General features: G+C 62.9%; 1 protein-coding gene, 1 non-coding gene and 1 pseudogene across 4 annotated transcripts in view; 1 reads left to right on the forward strand and 2 right to left on the reverse strand.

Annotated features, from left to right (window-relative positions):
• Window positions 1-16,849, forward strand: part of FAM53A (family with sequence similarity 53 member A) — a 20,159-nt gene extending 3,310 nt beyond the window's left edge. For 2 of the 3 annotated variants that reach the window (XM_006919043.3, XM_015594935.2), the window contains 4 exons: window positions 6,458-6,692; window positions 9,546-9,600; window positions 10,888-11,579; window positions 16,043-16,849. In XM_006919043.3, coding sequence (XP_006919105.1) covers window positions 6,615-6,692; window positions 9,546-9,600; window positions 10,888-11,579; window positions 16,043-16,357 — 1,140 coding nt within the window. In that variant the 5' untranslated portion in view covers window positions 6,458-6,614 and the 3' untranslated portion in view covers window positions 16,358-16,849. The remainder of the gene's footprint in view (window positions 1-6,457; window positions 6,693-9,545; window positions 9,601-10,887; window positions 11,580-16,042) is intronic. The other variant, XM_015594937.2, reaches the window with a different exon arrangement.
• LOC112485694 lies at window positions 3,336-3,451 on the reverse strand (annotated as a pseudogene).
• On the reverse strand, window positions 3,461-3,533 carry TRNAV-GAC. Its single transcript has one exon. It is a non-coding gene; the product is annotated as a tRNA-Val (tRNA).
• Window positions 16,850-18,020: the final 1,171 nt, after the last annotated feature.

Genomic DNA, 18,020 nt, shown 5'->3' on the forward strand with positions numbered 1-18,020 from the left:
GTCGTAGGCACGCTTGGACGATGAAGTCAGAGCCAGTCCTGGAAGGTGCTCAGCAGCAGCCGCAGAGAGAGTGGCAGGGGTCAGGGGCCAGCCTGGGGGCACAGAGTCAGACCACCGGCCGCTCCAGGAATGCATGGGGCAAGGTGGGGAGGGACTTGGCAGTGACGCCAGCAAATCCCTGAGGCCCCACTGGCTGGTTTCCAGGCCGGGGCGACTGTCCCAAGGCCCCGGGCACATCTTCCAGCATGGGGAGGGAGGAGTTCCTGCGAGCCCGGCAGGCATCCGGGGGAAGGGACATGGGTGTCACCCACCCGCCTGCCCAGGGCACCCTGCTCAGGAAGCCACAGGATGAGGGCAGGGTGACAACATCAGCCTGAGTGGAGGCTGCGGAGCCAGGTGCAGAAGGGCTGAGGGCGTCCCGATGGTTTTTACAAAATGAAGCTCGTTTGTCAAGTTCTATGATTTTGGGGATTTTGGGGGAAGAATTTATATTGGGCACAAAGTTTGCACATGAGAAAAAGGAGGAAATTATTAACTCTGGGGAACAGACACCACTGTGTGGCTTAGCTGGGAACACTCTGTAGTGACGTGATAGTGTCCGTGGTGACTTAATGACAGTTCGTCAGCCATCTTGGGAGGTGTGGCATGGGGGTGGCGTCGCGGAGAGTAGACCGGTCAGTGAGCAGCGGTGCGTCCCGTGCGGCGTAAAGAAACGGCCAGCGCAGACCTGGAGCCGAGGGCCCCGGGCGGGGGGCGGGGACACGACGCCACTGCTTTCTGAGACCGAGTGCATGGCCATGGGAAGCACATGTGGCTTGTCACAGGCTGAGTTGTGTCCCCTGAAAACGCGAGGTCCTAACCCCAGTACCTCAGCATGCGACCTTACCAGAAACGAGGTCCTTGGCACTGTAATAGTTAAGATGAGGTCATGCTGGGGCAGGGGGGGGGCCCTAGTCCGAATGATTGGTGTCCTTATGGAAAGGGGAGTTATGGACACAGAGAGTGGCCTGGGGACACGGGAGAGATGCTGCCACAGGCTGAGGTGCTGCCGGAAGGGCCTGGAACTGCGCCCCCCCTGCCCCGCCGGTGCTTTCAGAGGGGGCCTGGGCCGCCGACACCTTGGCCCCAGACTTTGGGTCCCATCTGAGCCCGGGCAGGTGGGTGGTCTTCTGGGAGGACCGCTCAGGACATGCACTCGTGGCTTTACAAAAGCTGCACTGACTCAAACGAAAGGAAGAGCAGAGCCACCGGTGTCCTTGGGGACGCCAGCACCGGCGGCCAGAGCACCAGTTCAGAGGCCCTGGTCCTGCTGGTCGCGGTGAGTTCTGTGGCAAGGGCCCGTCCCCCTGCAGCCCAGGCCCCGGAGGGCTCTGGGGCTGGCGTTTCTGAGGTGGGGCTCTGTGGTTACTCCCTGCCGAGGCTGGTTGGGGTGCCTAGAGGACGGGAAGGGACAGTTTAGACTGCCACGCTGCCCGGGTTCACAGAGCGGCGCCTGAGCGGGGCGCGGTGGTGGAGGAGCGGGCCAGAGGGGCAGAGGGGGACCCTGCGAGTTGTCAGCTGAGTCTGTGCTTTGGTCGAAGGACCCGTACATTTGGAGGCGAGGCAGGTGGCTTTGAACTTCTCATTGGAGGGAGAGTAGACACGAGGCTGTTAACCGTGCCTCCTCTGGTCTGAGTTCACTGGACGCGCAGGAGAGGGTGTCCCCTGGGCCCAAGTGACGCCCTGCTATGTGTGCGTGGGAGTGAAGGACCGAAGTGCCAGAGCCACGGGGGGGACGTGGGAGGTCGGCCGTGCTTCCGGAGGCGCCCACAAGCTCAGCGTCACTGGGGTCCTGTGCAGTGTGCAGGCCCTGCTTCCTGCCCTCGCCTCTCCCAGGCCAGCGGGCGGCAAGGGTAGGGCGCCCTCTCTTCCCGCGCCTGTTGTCCAGCCTGCCCACACCTGGCCCCTGCGTCCACCTCAGCACCGGATGCCCTGCTCTGCCCCGCTTCTGGCACTGCCCGCTCAGCTGCCAGCCCCTCAGAAGGGCTTCCCTGAGTGCCCCCTACAGGCCGCTCTGCCGCTGATGGGGTCCTGCGTCCTTCCTGGCACCTGCCCCCAGCCGGCCCTGTTTCAGCTTGCTTACGCGAGCCCGCGCTCCCCCTGGGCGCTGAGCTGCCCCTCGCAGCCTCGTCAGCTGACTGTGGAGGACGGACGCCCTGTGCCTAATGCTCTGTGACCATGACAGTCCCTCCTGATTGTTTGGTTTCTTATGAAGGGAACCTGGCTCCGCATTGTGGATTGAATTGTGTCCTCCCTAAAAGACAGGGTCAAGTCCTAACCCCCAAGACCTGTGAACATAACTTTGTTTGGGAAGAGAGTCTTTGCAGATGTAATTAAGATATAAATTAAGGTGAGGTCACTCTGGATTAGGGTTGACACCCAGAGAGAAGGCCCTGTGAGGGTGCAGACCGGAAGAGGCCCCCAGAGGGGACCACTGGCCGACACCTCGACTCCTGACTTGTGGCCTGCAGTGCTGTGGGGACAGATTTCTGTTTCACGCCCCCGCATGGGGCACCTTGCGATGGTGGCACCGGAAGCCAGCGTGCTGGGATTCGAACGTGTGTGTTAGAACACCCGAGTAAGGTGTCCTGCTCCTCGGAGGTTGAGATGTCACACGCTGGGGTCCCTTCTCTCCTGCCCGGCACCCGATCCCCATCTTGGCTCCTGGAAGGGCACTGCGGTGGCCACCTGGGATGTCCTCCACGGCTGTGCTCGCCTCATGTGCGTCTGCTGCTGTGGCCGTGACTGGCGCTCTGCGTAGCACCGTGTGACCGAGGTCACGTTTACACTGAGCACGCTCTGCTTTATTTCTTAAAACTGTGACTCGTCACAGGATGACCATTCCACGTTGGAGTTGGCCAAGCCCGTGTGGGGCTCGTCGGTCCCCAGTGTTCACAGAGGATGTGTGGAGCGCGGGGGTCCGCAGGACACGTGGTGTGGCGCGGTGCTGGCGTCTGAGCCTGGTGCTCGCTCAGGTTTCGGGACGGCCCCCCGGAGTCAGCCCTTCTCCTGAGCTCGGGTCGGTGTTGCCTTAGTCGTCACGTTGGCGTCTGCCTCTCCATCGCGACCGCGCGCTCCCGGAGGACACGGGCCCGTCGTGAGGCTCGCTTTGCTCGGGTTCACGGGGTGTTTCCTCATGATTCAAGTCAGGCCGGGCATTTGTGGGGTGCAGGCAGGACGCCGTGTCCTGCCCAGCACGGTGCATGGTGTGTGTGTCCTGTGACCGGCTGTACCTGCTTTGATCACTTGCTCGAGTCGGTGTCTGCCAGGCTTTTTAAAAAAAATTTTATTATTTACACCTACAGCACCTGGTCTTCCTAGGTGGTCTCCCATCCAAGTACTAACCAGGCCCGACCCTGCTCAGCTTCCGAAGTCAGACATCGGGCTTGTTCAGGGTGGCGTGGCCGTAGACCATGGACCATGGCTCCACTGGGGCGCGAACCCAGGGCCTTCTGCGTGTCACGCAGACGTGCTCACCGCTGCACTACGGAGCCACGCTCTGCAGGCTTCTGCAGAGAGCAGCGGTCCCCGGCCTTTGTAGCCCCAGGGACCGGTGCACTTATGAGAATCTAGTGCCTGATGATCTGAGGTGGCGATTCTCGTGCTGGGGAGCAGCTGCAGGCACAGATGACACTTCAGTCCCTTGCCTGCCGTTCACCTCCTGCTGGACGGCCTGGTTCCTCACAGGCCACAGGTGGTCCTGGTCTGTGGCCCAGTAGGGGTTGGGGACCCTGGCATAGAGTGGTTGTTTCCCCTTTGTGATTAACCTGTGTCTTGCAGGAGATTCTTTGAGACCATGGAAATGTCCTGTTCCTCGGCAGGTTTTCCCACCGACGTTAGCAGTGCTTAATGAGTCCTGCCTGAATCATCGCGGAGTGTTCGTTAGATGGTGACCTTCCCCCTCAATTTCTCAGGGGTCACTCCCTGAGACGTGGAGCTTCCCCTGCCCATCTCCTTACTTTTCATTTATTTGGGGCCACGTGGATTCGCGGATTCTTGTTTTGTTCCAGGCACACACCCCCTGCCCCTCCCTACCGGCGGGCTGCCCGGAGGCCTGTCAGCATTCCCCACGTGTGTCCTAGTGTGGGGTGCTCCAGCCTCGTCTTGCCCTTGCCCTGCCCGAGCCCCGGAAACCAGCCATCTCTCCAAGGATGTGTGTGGCCTGTTTATAAAGTAAAATGCTAGTCATTTTACCATTTTTTTCTTTTTTAATTTAAATTTTTTTAATTTTATTTTTTAATTTTATCATTTTTCAAGTTTTGTGGTGGCGCTGTAACTATGCTAGGGTTCGTGCGTGCTGTGTGCCACCAAGAGTCTTTGACGGGGATTTGAGAGGCCCCCAAGGGGTGGGCACTGTGGGCAGAGGAGAAAGCCGCCCCTCGGCCCTGCGTCAGAGGCCAGTTCTGTGGCTGTCATGGGCTGGTGGGGTCACAGCAAAGCTGGCTGGCCTGAAGGGGCGTCCTGCGAGGGAGGTGCCAGGTTAGGCTGGGGCCCAGGGACGATTTACGTGGAGTGGCAGCAAAAACTGGCCAAGTGGCAGATGCCATTCTGGGGCCCACCTGGTCCTGCCCAGGTGACGGGGCCCGCGGTGTAAGCGTGCTGTGTCTGGCTCTGACTCTGCTCCCCGGTGCCAAACACATTCGAGTGCAGCCACTCCTTGTGTAGAGACACATCCCTCTGGAGAATGGGCTGGCCCTCTTTAGGCCTCGGGATCCCCGGCCGTGCTGCAGAAGGTGGCTGTCCCTGCCCAGAGAGCTGTCCGTGCCAGGCCGCCAGGTGCTAGGCGCGCGTGGCTAGGATGTGAGTATCGTGGACGGTGCTGACGGTGCGTGCCTCTCCTGCAGTGAGCCCGAGTGTGGCTCGTGACATCTGGGTCCCCTGGGCTCGGTGAGCCCCGTCCACACGCTCCCGCTGTCTTGTGGCCTCAGCGTGTGCACACGTGCTGTGCGATGGTGGCACGTCTGTCTGTCGTCATGCTTGCCGGAGGCCTGCGTTCGCCCCGTGAGCAGCTGGCTCTGGGCCTGGGGTTTAAAGCCACGTTGAGAGTGTCAGTTGATTTAAGAGTGTGCACACGTGCGGGTGTAAGAATAAGCAGTGAGTGTTTAGTTTGTTGACATCTCGGTGTCCCCGGAAACGTTCCACGGTTTCTCCTGAGACCAGCTGGTGTGTTTTGCTAGCAGGTCTCACGAGAGAGGGGCCCCTGTGTTCCTGGCGGCCCCGCCGGGGCGTGTGGGCTGCTGCCCCCGTGGGCAGGTCATGCTCCTCAGACACCCTGAGGTCTGGGGCGACGTGATGAGTGATGCTGGCCCAGAGGGTGACCGAGTTGGTTTGAGGTGGAGCCTGGGGCCCATCTGGCCCTCACCCCGTCTATGGCCTGCCGGGCCCAGGAGGCCCCTGGGAAGGGGGAGCCGCGAGGCCTGGCGGCGGTTAGGAGCCCGAGTTCCAGAGATGCTGGCGGTGGCGTCACTGCTCTGGTGCTTCAGTTTCTGAGTGTGCTTGTCTTTTTCTCTAAATGCTCTTCTCACTGGTTTTCTGTTCTGCCATCGTGGGCATGGCATGGCGCCTTGTCTCTCTGAAGGCGGGGGTGATGGCACTGTCAAGGTGTCGCCCTCTCCCGTCTGTCTGCCCCAGGTCGCTGGGGTCTTTCTGTCTGGCTCCGTCTGGCTCCCTCGGCAGCTGCTCACACTCAGCAGTCTGCCACCAAGAAGGGTTGGCGGCTGGTGGGTGATGAGTGTGGCTCTCTCCCTGTCACTGTCCACGGAGCCAGGCCCCTGCGCAGGCTCCTGCGTTCTGCCGGGGTGTGGCCTGAGCTCCCGCTCCTGGTGCCAGGGGCTCAGCGCTGGAGCTGGAGCGGATCTCCTGCATCACCGCCAGGCCCCCGCCCTGCCCCCGCCCCGCCCCAGAGCTTCAGTTGGGTGGAGTGGGGGAGGGGCGTTTAACTGCTTTGGGCAGGGGTCAGTGGCGAGGTGGGCATTCTGGTGTGGTCAGCAGTTAGGGGAGTGTTCGGGCGGTGGTCAGTGGTCGGGGGGGCATCCAGCAGGTCACAGGTGGGGTGTTTCTTGGGTCTCTGCACTGATGGCTTAGACTCGGCTTTCCAGCAGCTTTCTAGCTCTCACATGTCGTCGCCGTGCCTCCTGTCCTGCGTTCTTGTCTTTGGAGCGGAGGTGGGGGTGGCTGTCCTTGTGGCTGGGGCTTTGGGAGGAGTGGGTTCTCAGGTGTGTTCAGCCCACCATCCTTAAACCAGAACACCGCTTTTATTGCGTTTTCCGGGAGAGAATGTGTGTGGTCCTTTTGGGGGGGTGGGCTTTGTCGGGTGGAGCGGGCAGGAGCACTTTGCGCAGCTGGTTCTCAGCACGGAACAAACTCTGACTGGCTTTACGCGAGTCACAGGTGATGATGTCTCTTTGCCAAAACACAGACGTGAAGCTGGGAAGAGCCTTTGGCGATGGATCGCTCATCTGTGAGACGGAAGTGCAGTGAGCGTCCACGCGCACCCAGCGACGCCTGGGCCCGCTGAGCCCAACGTGCCGGAGCCCCAGTGCCCGCCGGTGCGGACGGAGGGCACGGCCCCGACCATGGTCACACTCATCACCGAGAAGCTGCAGAACCAGAGCCTGGACGACCTGGCCCGCAGCAGCTGTGACGCCGGCCGGGTGAGCCAGAGGCCTCGGGCGCACTGCCCCACACCCGGCGCGCAGCCCCAGAGCCCGTCCGCGCCGTAGTGGTGCGTGTTCGGCATCAGTGACGAGTTTTAATGGGAGTCTGACCTGTGCGGAGCGTGTGCAAACCCTCGGTGCGCAGCCTGCGAGCTGGCACGCCTGGCGGCCAGCGCCCTAATGCGGCAGCTGCACGCCCGCCCCCGAGAGCCTGTCTTGAATCTGTCCCCGTCCGTTGGTTTCTGGGTTTCAGCTTCGGGTAAGGGGGGCTATTTTTTAGGGTCGTGTTAATGTGAATTTCAGGACATCACCCCTGGCTTGGTTAGCTTAGGTCCAGAGGAGGTGGCTGGGTATCCGGCCCCTGTGGGTGTGGGGCTGAGCCTGAGCAGTCCTGTCTCCGCCCCGGGCCTTCGCGATGAGAGGGCGGCGGGTCTCAGGGTCAGTGCCACAGAGTGGGGGTGCCTGGCGTGGGGTGTGGCTGCGCACAGGTGCTGGGCCGTGGTGTCCACTGCCCAGGGTGGCCGGGGGGCTGGCGGGGCCTTTGCAGAGTGCCGCCCACCTGGCCCGGTGCCCTGAGCCTGCCCCGAGGGGGCTCCTGCGGCGCACACGCCATGCCCAGGCTCCCGTCTTCGCTTCCCATGAAACGAGACTCTAACCAAGACCAAAGGCATACGCCGCACGTGCGTCAGCGGACGCCACGTGCAGGGAGCCGGCAGCCAGGTGCCAGGTGGCTTTTCCAGGAAGATGGGCTGAGGACCGTGCCTGCAGGGTCCCCTGGGAGCCACCTAGGTGGCCTGAGTCTCAGCGCCAGCTGTCGTTCTCATCCTGTTGAGGGAACGCCTTGTCCCCGTGTTGGAGAGCAGGCCGTGTGGCCAGTTGTCAGCGGCCGCTCGAGAGCACCCTGAGCAGCAGGCCCAGTGAGTGTCGCCAGGGGCCCAGGGCCAGCTGCTCTCTCCAGCCTCTGCTGGCCCCGCAGGTCAATTTTTGAGTGCTGTTGCTGTTGACTGGTTTTTTTTTCAAGACTTGACTTTTTTAAGGCCTATTTCATAGTACTTTTTTCTTCCTGAAATGGGAGAACAGACTTTTCCTTTACCCCAGTTTTAGTATTTTCAGTGTTAAGAGGAGCCGTTCAGATGTTTGAAGCATAGTTCTGGTGTGTGTTGAGGAGAGGACAATGGCCTGGGGGAGGCCGGGCCCTGCCCCTCCCCACTGCCGGTCAGGTGACATTCCGCAGGGGAGAGGGACAAGCAGATTTTCCCTGTAAAGACAAGAGGTGACAAGAAAAGTCCTATGCATAATTCTTCCCACGTCACACAAATCTCTTTGCTTCGTGTGTCTGCCTCGTGGTCTGTCCGTGCAGGACGTGAATAGTTTGGAAAAAGGTCCCCTTATCACCAGATGCGTCTCACCAGCTCCCCAGCGGGCGCCGCTGATGCATCTGTGTGGTTTCGTAGACTTGGTCCATGGACTTTGTTTCTAGCACCTGCTTTTTCTAACATCCACTTTTTAAAAAATGAGATAATTTGCGTGCAGTGAAATACGCAAATTGTCACATCTTTTTGAGAAAGAAGTCTCTGCCGTCTGTATCGCCCATTTGATTTTTGACTTTTAGTTTACGTGGTTCTTTGATACCCTTTACAATTAGGACAGTTGCTCAGCTCTGGGAGAACTCTGGAACCCTGTCTCTGGTGGTCAGTGACACTCGTACATGAGACCAGCTCTTTCCGTTACTGGCAAATGGCTCAACACGGGTTCCTTTTAACATCCACTGAAACAAATCAGTTGAAAAGCCAATTTGTTGTATAAAAATAGAAACCGAAGTTTTCAAAGGCAACTTAAAATAGTATTTTCGTGGCTACGTCTAAATGTGGGCGCGAGTGGGGAGTTAGAAACGCCGCAGCCCCCACGCACCGGGCCAGCGCGGCTCCGCCGGCCCAGCCCTGTGCCGTGCGCCCTGGCCCAGCCCGTCCTGCTGCTTCGCAGCACCCGCTAGGCGTCTGTCCTCGGTAGACGTTTCAGTGCGTGTCTCTAAGAGATGTGTCTTCACGTGTCCCCCTCCCCAGCTCGCTCTGCACGTTGCTGATCGGAACGCGCGATGCTGTCCTGTGCAGTAGCCCCTGGTCCCCGCGGGTTTTCGAATCTGGGTTTTAAAGGCGCCGGTGCGCATAGGCGGCCGCCCCGTCGGAGGACGACGGGTGGTCTCCAGTCTCTGGCTGAGGATGCTGCTGCTCGCTGCTCGCACGCGCCAGTCTTCGTGGTCACGTGCCCCGCTTCTCTTGAGTAGAAAGGCTGCTGCATGCGTGGCAGCGTCTCCCAGGGGCTCCGTGTCCTCACAGCATGGGGGGTCTTGCCCAGTTTCTAGGGGTCTCGCAGTGGCCAGTTGGTTAGTGACAGCTGCGTGACCTCGGCAGGACACGCACCTCCTGCATGTGGCCTCTGGGTTCTGGTGGGGCTTAGTCCCCCAGGGTGCCATGCCCGAGCCAGGTCCTGGAGCTCACCGAGCAGGCCCTGACGTCACTGGCAGCCACGGCTAAAAGAGACAGTTTTGTCCCAGAGGGGCAGCGCCTTCTCTGTAGGCCGCCGTCCACGGCATGGCCGCAGCTGCTGGCGGTGGACGGAGGGCTGGCCCGCTCCAGGCGCAGGCTCGTGGCTCAGTGTTCCCTTTACTCAGTTCAATGTTGTTGGGCTTTTAAGACCTTAAGAAAAAGGTGTATTCCATGGGTCACTGATTTGCTCTTCAGTCACCAAGAAGACAGTGTTGGGAAGGGGTTTATCGCGGCGATGGAAACAGGCCTGGTTCTTAGTCCTGTTCTGAAGTCTCACGTGGAACTTCTTTCTCATCACTTTCAGTATTCTGCTGAGAAACTGAGCAAAAGTGGCTGTCTGTTCCCTCTTGAGACCCATGGTAAGTGTTTGTAAGCCCGGCGGGTTTTCCTGGGCTGCGGTGGCCGCAGGCTGTGAGCGGGGCTGGGCCGCGCTCCTGGGCCGGGAGCTGCATCGAGCGGGAGACTGACGTCTGGAGCCAAAGCCACGAACAGCGGTCTACGGTCTACGCCGAGAAGGTCGGCGCGCGCGGCCTCTCCCCATGCCAGTCTGGGAGGCCAGGCCCGCGGGACCTGGGGCTGACGCTCTTAGGGAAAGGCTGCCCCCCGGGATCCTGTGGCCAGGACAGGCGAGGCACGCGGCGTTTGCTGCAGCTATCGTGTGGCACATGCTGGGCCAGCGGTGTGTGTCGGGGACGGTCATGCCCGGTAGTGTGTGGGACTGGCTCACCCCCTCCAGGGCACGGCCTCCACACGTGCCCTGTGACCTGAATGGGGCAGGTGGCCCAGCCGCCCCGCGTGTGTGTGTACATGCGAGTGTGAATGAGTGTGAATGACCACATGAGCATCAGTGTACAGGTGCACGAGTGCCTGTGTGCAAGCATGACTGAGTGTGAATGTGTGTAAGCTAGTACGAGTGAGCAGAGCGTGAGTGTGAAAATGAGGGTACACAGAGTATGTGGGTGTGAGTGTTCGAGTGTGAGAAGCTCGATGGCACGTGTGCTTCTGACAAGCCTGGGCTCGGTGTCAGTGGTCACAGTGAAGCGTGTTGGCTGTGTGACTTGTAGGTGAGTTGAGGCCTGCCTTCCCTCCGGTCACCACGGCCGTTGGCGGCGATCTCGTGTTAGGTGGCACCCCAGACTCCTCACGTGCAGGTTTTTCCCAGATGCCCCGAGGACCGATGGAAGTAGGAGGTGGCCCGGCGCCCAGCCCGTGGCCCGTCCCTGCCCAGAGCCCCTGGGGCTACTGGCTGCGGGGCCCTCCCCTTGCCCTCTGACCACACCCTTGAAGAAGTGCGGGATGGCACGACCGAGCGGCCGGGCAGGCAGGAGGGGCTGGCACCCACGGTGGTGGGGACGCCCCACACCCAATGTACTCGGTTCCTCAGTGCCCCTGGGACCCATGGCTGTGTGTCCGTTGGCGGCGTGGCCCTGCCCTGAGGCTGGCGGGTGCGAGGTGTGGCGGGGGGTCTGCGTGCCTGCTGCTCACCTGTCTCCTTACCTGTCTCCTTCCTGTTCCCCATGGCGTGGCGGGGGGTCTGCGTGCCTGCTGCTCACCTGTCTCCTTACCTGTCTCCTTCCTGTTCCCCATGGCGTGGAGGGGGGTATGCGTGCCTGCTGCTCACCTGTCTCTCCTTCCTGTTTCCCCAGGAGACAGGCGCCCTTGGACGGTCTTAAGTGGAGGACAGCCTGTCGGAAGCCAGGTGGCCACGGGCCCTGCTCTCCCCTTCCCTCCAGGCCCCTGCGGGCCAAGCGGGGGCCTCGGTGCGGTCAGCTCCGTGGACCTCAGGGAGAGTTCGGGGCCGCCCCTGGCACCACCCACCAAGCGACACTGCCGGTCCCTATCCGAGCCAGACGAGCTGGCCCGCTGCCGGTCCCCGTGGCGCCCTGGCGGCTCCAAGGTCTGGACTCCGGTCTCCAAGAGACGGTGTCACAGTGGCGGGAGCGCCACGCTGCAGGGGGGCCCGGGCCCCAGCCTGCTGGGGAGCACCGAGTCGCCAGGCGGGGCCTTCCCCGAGGCCAGCCCCACCCCACCCCCAGCTCCCCGGCCTGCCTCTGCCAGCAGTGGCTTTGCGGATGGCAGCAGGGGTGGCACGGGCCCGCCCTGGTGTCCTGCTGGTCCCTGTGCACTGTCCTCACGTCGCCGCCTGTCCCTGTCGCAGGAGCACCTGGCGGACGTGGGCAGCCCTCCCTGCACGCCCGAACCGGGCCGGCGGCTGGGCCTGCCCCGGAGCCGCTCGCAGCCCTGCGTGCTCCCCGGGAGGAGGGGCCGGCTCAAGCGCCGGCGAGAGGGGGACGCTCGGTGGCCGCGCCCGTCCCTGGACTTTCTGAAGATGACGCGGGTGAGGCTTCCTCCTGCGTCCCGTGCAGACCTCTCAACGCCGCTCCTCCCCGTGGGTGGGTCTGGGGACAGGCTGGCTGGCACGGGGCTGTGTTCTCTGCGCAGCTTCAGGGGCGTACTGCGGACTCAGCGAGTCCGAGGCCAGAGCGTCGCCAGCAGCAGCACTGCGGCCACGCCTCCCGCCCGCTGCCCGCTCCTCGCCCCCTTCCGTCCACGCTGGCCCTGGGTCTGGGTCTGGCTTGCAGGGGGCGCAGCGGGGAGCAGGGCCCTGAGCTGCTCTTTGGGTGACAGTTTGGGATGTGGGGGCCGTCCTAGGCCATCCAGGGCTGAGCCAGCTCCGCTCTGATCCAGACTTCTCCTTGGGGTCTTTGCCACGGCCTCTGCTGACACCTCTTTGGGGACAGCGTGTGCTGTGTTTTGGGGTGTGGGCCAGACTGAAGGCGGGCGGGCCCACCAGTCTCTTCCACCCTGTTTTCTGCTCGTGCCGTTCCGAGCAGAGCTAGAGGGAAGACACAGCCCAGAGTGCGGCACCTCCATGTGTCTGGAGGGCGACGTCACCGCGACGTCACCGCGACATCACCGCACCGTCACTGCAGGGCCATCGTGGGGAGCAAGACGGAGCCCAGGCGTGCGGCACGATCTCGTTTCCTGGGGACCTGCTGTGGGGGGAGGGGGCTGAGGAAGCGAAAATGGGGCCTGCTGGGGTGAGGATGGAGGGGGTGCGGGTGTGGGCCACGTGGGGCGTGTGGCTCCAGAGCATGGCCTGGGGCGGCTCTCCACGGTCAGAACCCAGACGGAACCAGGCCTTCCACAGCAGTGTGGCCCTGGACATCACTGTCACCTTGCCTTTCTTGAATGCTGGGTTTTCTGAAGCGTCCTCCCCGTGGCTGGGCAGGGCCCCCAAGCCCAGACTTCCTGGCGGGGGCGCTGGGTGGACAGAGGGATGTCCTGACCTGTTATGGTGGACACGGCTGTCCTGAGAGCCACCTGACTCTGGGCGTGTCATCCCAGAGTCGTCATGTGGTTGGGTGAACGCGACAGTTGTGACGTAAAAGAGGACCTTGGCTCCCGAGAGGGGTCAGGCTGGGGTCGGACAGGTTGCGGCCTTTCCGTGGCCACCTGGACCGCGGAGGAGGGAGACCCTGTCCTGCTCGTCTCCTGCACCCACGTGTGGGATCAGGCTGCAGCCGGAGGTGGGGCTGGCGGGGAGCGGGTGGCCTGGGCTCTGGGCCCCGGCCTCTGTGACCGCAGGGGCACGCTGGGGTGGGAGGGGGCCGCGAGGAGTCTCTCAGGCGGCAGGCAGTTCCTGGTCAGTGCCGACTGCGTTCGGGGGCTCCCGTGCTAGTTAACGGAGGGCAGGCCCGCGGGCACACGGCTGTCAGGAGCCCAGAGCTGTCGGTCCGCGGCCCCCGCCCTCCGTGCCAAGGCCAAGGCCGGCTCGGGGACTTTCCGGAACGGAATGCCGGCTGCGGGTTCCTCCTCCCTCTGGGCAGAAACGGCTCAGCAGAAAGGGCCGCGGGAGCGTCCGCCACGGTCACACCTCCCACTTGTCTTCTCCACCTTCTTTCTGGGAGGCGCAGCCAGCGGGGTGTTGCGGGAGCCCAGTCTCCTGCTGCAGCGAGGTGGCCCTGGAAGCATGTGCGTGTGAGGGGTGCCAGGCACCGCCTCGCTCCTCCGTCATCCAGTGACACGGGGGGGGAGCCAGGCTTCAGGAGGGGGCCCGGCGGGGCCGTTGGCCTTCCTGCAGGAGGCAGGGAGGACCTGGGAGGGTCTTGGTGTATCTGCCCGCATGTGAGTCCACTGGATGCACACAGGTGCCCTCACCTCTGGCCATCTCTGTCTCACTGCAGGGTGGACCCACCGAGCCCTTCAGGCCTCTCTGGCCTGGCCCTCTCCCTTTGGCTGGGCGAGGAAGGTGCTCTGGGGTCAGCCAGGCCGGCTCCATGGAGCCGCTTATGGCCGGTGGATCTGGAGCCCTGTTGGTCAAGTGCACACGTGTGCTGGATGGCGGGTGCTCGTGGGCAGTTGGGGGCCCCGCTCTGGGCTCCTGCTCAGCCCTGGCCTTTGGGAGCGGCTGCTGATGGCAGCTGGCCAGCTCCGGTCGAGCACAGATGCTGCGCGAGCCTCTCGCATGGTCTCGGAACCGGCCGAAGCTGTGCTCCTTGAGAGCAGGCTGTGCAGCTCGTGGGAGAGAGTGGACGCCTTGGCTAGAGGCGGATGCAGGCGGCCGGCCAGGCCTGGACACTGTTGGAGGGGACTCAGGGTGGCTCATGGGAGGGTTTGCGTAGTGTTTTCAGGATCTGCTGGCTCAGGTGTCTCTGTGTTAACTTGGCTTCGGGTGGTGGGGATGGTCAGCGGTGCTCTTACCCAGCATCCCATGGGACAGCCGTTTGCACACGAGTTGAAAGATCCTCTACCATTAAGAACTCAAGTCTTGATCTTTGATTTTGGAAAAATTTCCCATTCATCTGCTTACATGCAGGTTATTATCAAACCAGAGAGACGGTAGCAGAAGCCAGTAGTGTCCAGTGACAGGGGCCACCATGTCAGGTTGGGCCCCAGGGCAGGTCATCGTAGCTTCCTGCGGCGGGAGGCGCGTGTCCGTGGGGGGCCGCGTTTGCAGGTTGGGGCTCTGCGTGCGCGCTTCCCGGCGCGGCTCTGTCCTTCACAGACGGCCTGAGCCTGCTGTTGTCACACACAGGCCACACAGCCGTGGTCTGTAGGTGACCTGTCCTCAGTGGTTCTGCCCTCACCTGTCAGGTGACCGCCGTTGGCTTAGAAGGTTCGACTTGTGCGAATCACAAGGAGACATCACAGGCAGTGGTTAAGAAAGGACACGCAACGCCCTGTTAGCCCGCGTGTGCGGAGCTGGGCCCTCTGTGCTGTGGGCTCATCGCCATCCACATGTGGACCCAGGTGGTGGCCGCAGCCCGCGGAGTGATGGGGCGGCCCGCGGGGCCACGGGTCTGCCTGGGCTCTTCCAGCAGGCGGCGGGCACAGCCCTGTCCTTAGGCCCGGCCGTGCCAAACCCACGTGGATTTGAATAAAGAAGAAATGATCTCGTGAACCCTCACTTTGTGCCCAAAACGGGTGGCCAGGAGGATCTTTAAAGATGTGATTCTTTAGTGTTTTACTTTTCAGAGTCTCACTTGCTAGAGTAAAGAAGCAGAGCGGTGGGAACGAGGCCACACCGTCTGTCGCAGAGCCACGTAGCCGGCCGGGAGCACCGCCGTCCCCCGGGGGCGTGGGCTGGCCGTGGCGCCCTGTGGGACTGTTTCTAGGCAGTTTTCCAGCCAGAAGGGGCGTCCCGTGCTCCAGATGGAGGTGGTCGGGGGCTGGCGGCTGCGCGGTTGTTAGCGCAGGTGTGTCCGTGTGTGCGCACCGAACTGAAGCCTGGGCATTGGGGTGGCCGTCTCCGTGGCTGGTGTCACCACGTGCATTGCCACACCCCTGGTCAGCAAGCTCCCTGTAGAAGGTCCGAGCAAGGTGGCGATGTGACTGGGTCAGGGTGTGTGTGACCCAGGGCCGGAGGCCGAGGTGACACCTGGACAGGCAGAGCCAGGTGGGAGGCTGCTGCGGCAGAGGCGTGGCAGTGGGGACCAGGAGTGCGGAGCCCTCTGCGGGTGGCGTGGGGGGCGATGGCCCTGGTTGTGATGAGGGGCTGTGGCCGGGGCCCACTCCCGCTACACGGCCTGGGACGAGCCACCCCAAAGGTGGGTTGGGTGGTCTTCCAGGCCTCAGCCCCTGTGTGACAGCCAGGGAGAGGTGCCACCGAGAGGTGGGCCTTGACTGCAGCTGAGGGGTGAGCTCCGGTCTGGGGGAGCAGGCCTGGGGACCCCTGTCTTCACCGGTGCGGGGGAGGTTGGCTGGGGTCCTGGGGTGGCAGTGGCCCATCTGGGGAGCCGGTCGCAGCGGGGAGGCTGTTCTGAGGGGGAGAGGAGGCCCTGTGTGTGGCGTCTGCCTCGAGTGTTTTGAGATGAGAAAGATTCGAGCATGTTCGTGTGTGAAGAGCTGCTGGGAGAGGGGTCTGGGGAGGGAAGGGTGCAGAGCTGGGTGAGGTGGGCCCCGGACACAGGTGAGGGACACGGGACTCACCTAGCGGGAGCTGGAGCTGGACCTGGGACCCTCCCGGCCCACCTTTCCCGAGCACCCGCCACGCTCTAGTCCCTGGCGTCTCTGCTCTGGGTTTGGGCACCCACGGCCTGGCGCGGTGGTCCGGGTGGGGCCAGGACACGGGTCTCCCGTGGGTGCCCGACAGGCAGTGGCAGGGCCTGTTGGCCACCTGGGGAAAGGCCCGGGATGTGGACGCCCAGGGCTCTGAGATGGCCTTCCTGAGGGGAGGCATTGGCTGAGGCTCAGGGCATAGGGGGCGCTTTGTGTGACTCGGAGACCTGCCAGGGCCGGCAGGGCGCCCCGCCCGTGAACCCTCCTGGGTGCTTGAAGCCTGTGTCTTTTCTGTTGCAGACTTTAAAAAACTCGAAAAGCCTTTGCTCCCTCGATTACGAAGATGAAGATGAGGATGACACTGGAGTGAAGACGGCTGTGTCCTCCCCACGTGACCCACGTGGCCTCACGGGTCTTGTCACCTCTGGCTCTAGCTCCCTGAGCACGTGTCCCGGGCCCCATCCCAGCAGCCCCGGCCCGTGGGCGTCTGGGGGGCCGGTGGCTGGCGAGGGCGGGAGCAGCGGGGACCTGAGTGACTGGGACAGTGCCGGGGAGGAGGGCGTCTTCCCTCTGGACCGCAGCGAGCTGGACCTGGAGCAGATCGAGAACAACTGAGGGGGGCAGCGGCCGTCGGGTGCAGACGTGTCATCTCAAACGTCAGTGTGATTTGGGTTCAGTCGTCCCTAAAGAAGTCCTTTGCGTTCCCACGGCTTTTACAGTTCTGGTCGAAGCATCTGTTTGGAGGTGGATTTTCAGAAGGCGCCGTGTCAGCCAGGAGCGCGCACAGGCTGTGGTGCGGGTCAGTCCCTTGGGGAACGCCTGTGTGCGGGATGGGCACCGCGCACTGTTCAGCTGCTCAGAACACGGCCTCGGGCGCCGGAGGCCCGAGCCCTCCGCAGCCGCGGCCATCCCGTGCACTGCCCGGCCGGCCTGCCACCTGTTTTCCTGCCTGCCGAGTGGAGCGGGGCCGAGCCGCGGGGCCGCCGGCTGGCGCTCTTTGGCCGAGGAGGGCGTGCAGGACCTGGGGCTTCTGGCCGGGCCGTGAGGACAGCGGTCCTGGAAGCATCCATTCTGTGGCTTCAATAAAAGGCATTTGCTTTGCATGTGTGACCTCTGCGTGTCAGTTCCGTCTCCAGGTGTAAAGCGGGCCCGCTGGCCTTGGCGTCGCGCAGGACGGACGGCTCTGCTGCTTTTCCTTGCTCGTTTCAGCGAAACAACAGGGGTTTCTGCTAAAGACTTCGACCTAGGAGCTTTGGGTGAGAGGAGAGCATTTGTGACAGCAACAGGAAACATTAGTAATCTTTGGAGAAATTTTCTTGATTTTTTTTTTTCCCTGAGAAAATTTGCATAAACCACTGTCATGGTTTCCCAGATGGGTCCTCCTGAGGCCCAGCCCCCGGCCCCCACCCTGCCAGGCCCGCCCTGCACAGCCGGCCTGGTGGCCCTGAGGCCACCCCTGTGCCCCAGGGCAAAATTCAGCAGTGCCCGGTGTGGCACATCCCGCAGAGCCGAAGTTAAAATTCAGGCTGTCGTCCGGGGGCCCTGGTGTTCCCAGGGCTGGGTGGCTCAGAGCCTGGCGGGCTCCCGGGGCAGGCAGCCGTGTCCGTGTGGGGCAGGCAGCCGCGTCCGTGTGGGGCAGCACCAGGCACAAGGCCGGGTGTGCTGGGCGCCTCCCTCCTGCCGCAGAGCATTCTGGGGTCCAGTCAGTCAGTGGGAGTTAAAGTCACTGGTGCGGGCCCACTCGGGCGCCGCTTGGACGGCGGTTTCATTTACGGAGGAAAGATGGGAGGTGCCGAGGGCCCCGGACCGGGCGCAGCTGCCCCCGTCCTCAGCCCTGTGGCATCGCGAGTGGCCCATCATGGGCCTCGAGTGGGACAGGAGCCTGTGGGCACCTGAGAAGCAGAGGGCCCTTTGGGGTCGTGCTGAACCTGAACGTGTCACCTGTACCGCAGAGCCACCACCTGGGGGTCCTTGGTGGGGGGCGGGGTGGTTCTCTTCTGGGACCCTGCACAGGACTTTCAACAAAGTGCCAGGCTCTGCACTGGCAGCTTGTATTTGGGTGACTTTTTGGAGATGGGCTCCATGCAGGTGCCTGTGTCACTAATGGTCACTACCCAGCGATTTGCTCTGGGCTGTGGGGTGGGGGCCGGTGGTGCTCGAGATGGCAGGCTGCCGAGCTGCGGGGGCCTGCAGGGCACTGCCCACCTGTGGCCTCTGGGACAGCGGGGAGCTGGGACGGGGGCCCGGAGGGCGTCATGGTGGTGTCGGGCCCTCTGGA

The sequence above is a fragment of the Pteropus alecto genome, unplaced genomic scaffold (genome assembly GCF_000325575.1).
Source record: "Pteropus alecto unplaced genomic scaffold, ASM32557v1 scaffold5, whole genome shotgun sequence".
Lineage (NCBI taxonomy): Eukaryota > Metazoa > Chordata > Mammalia > Chiroptera > Pteropodidae > Pteropus > Pteropus alecto.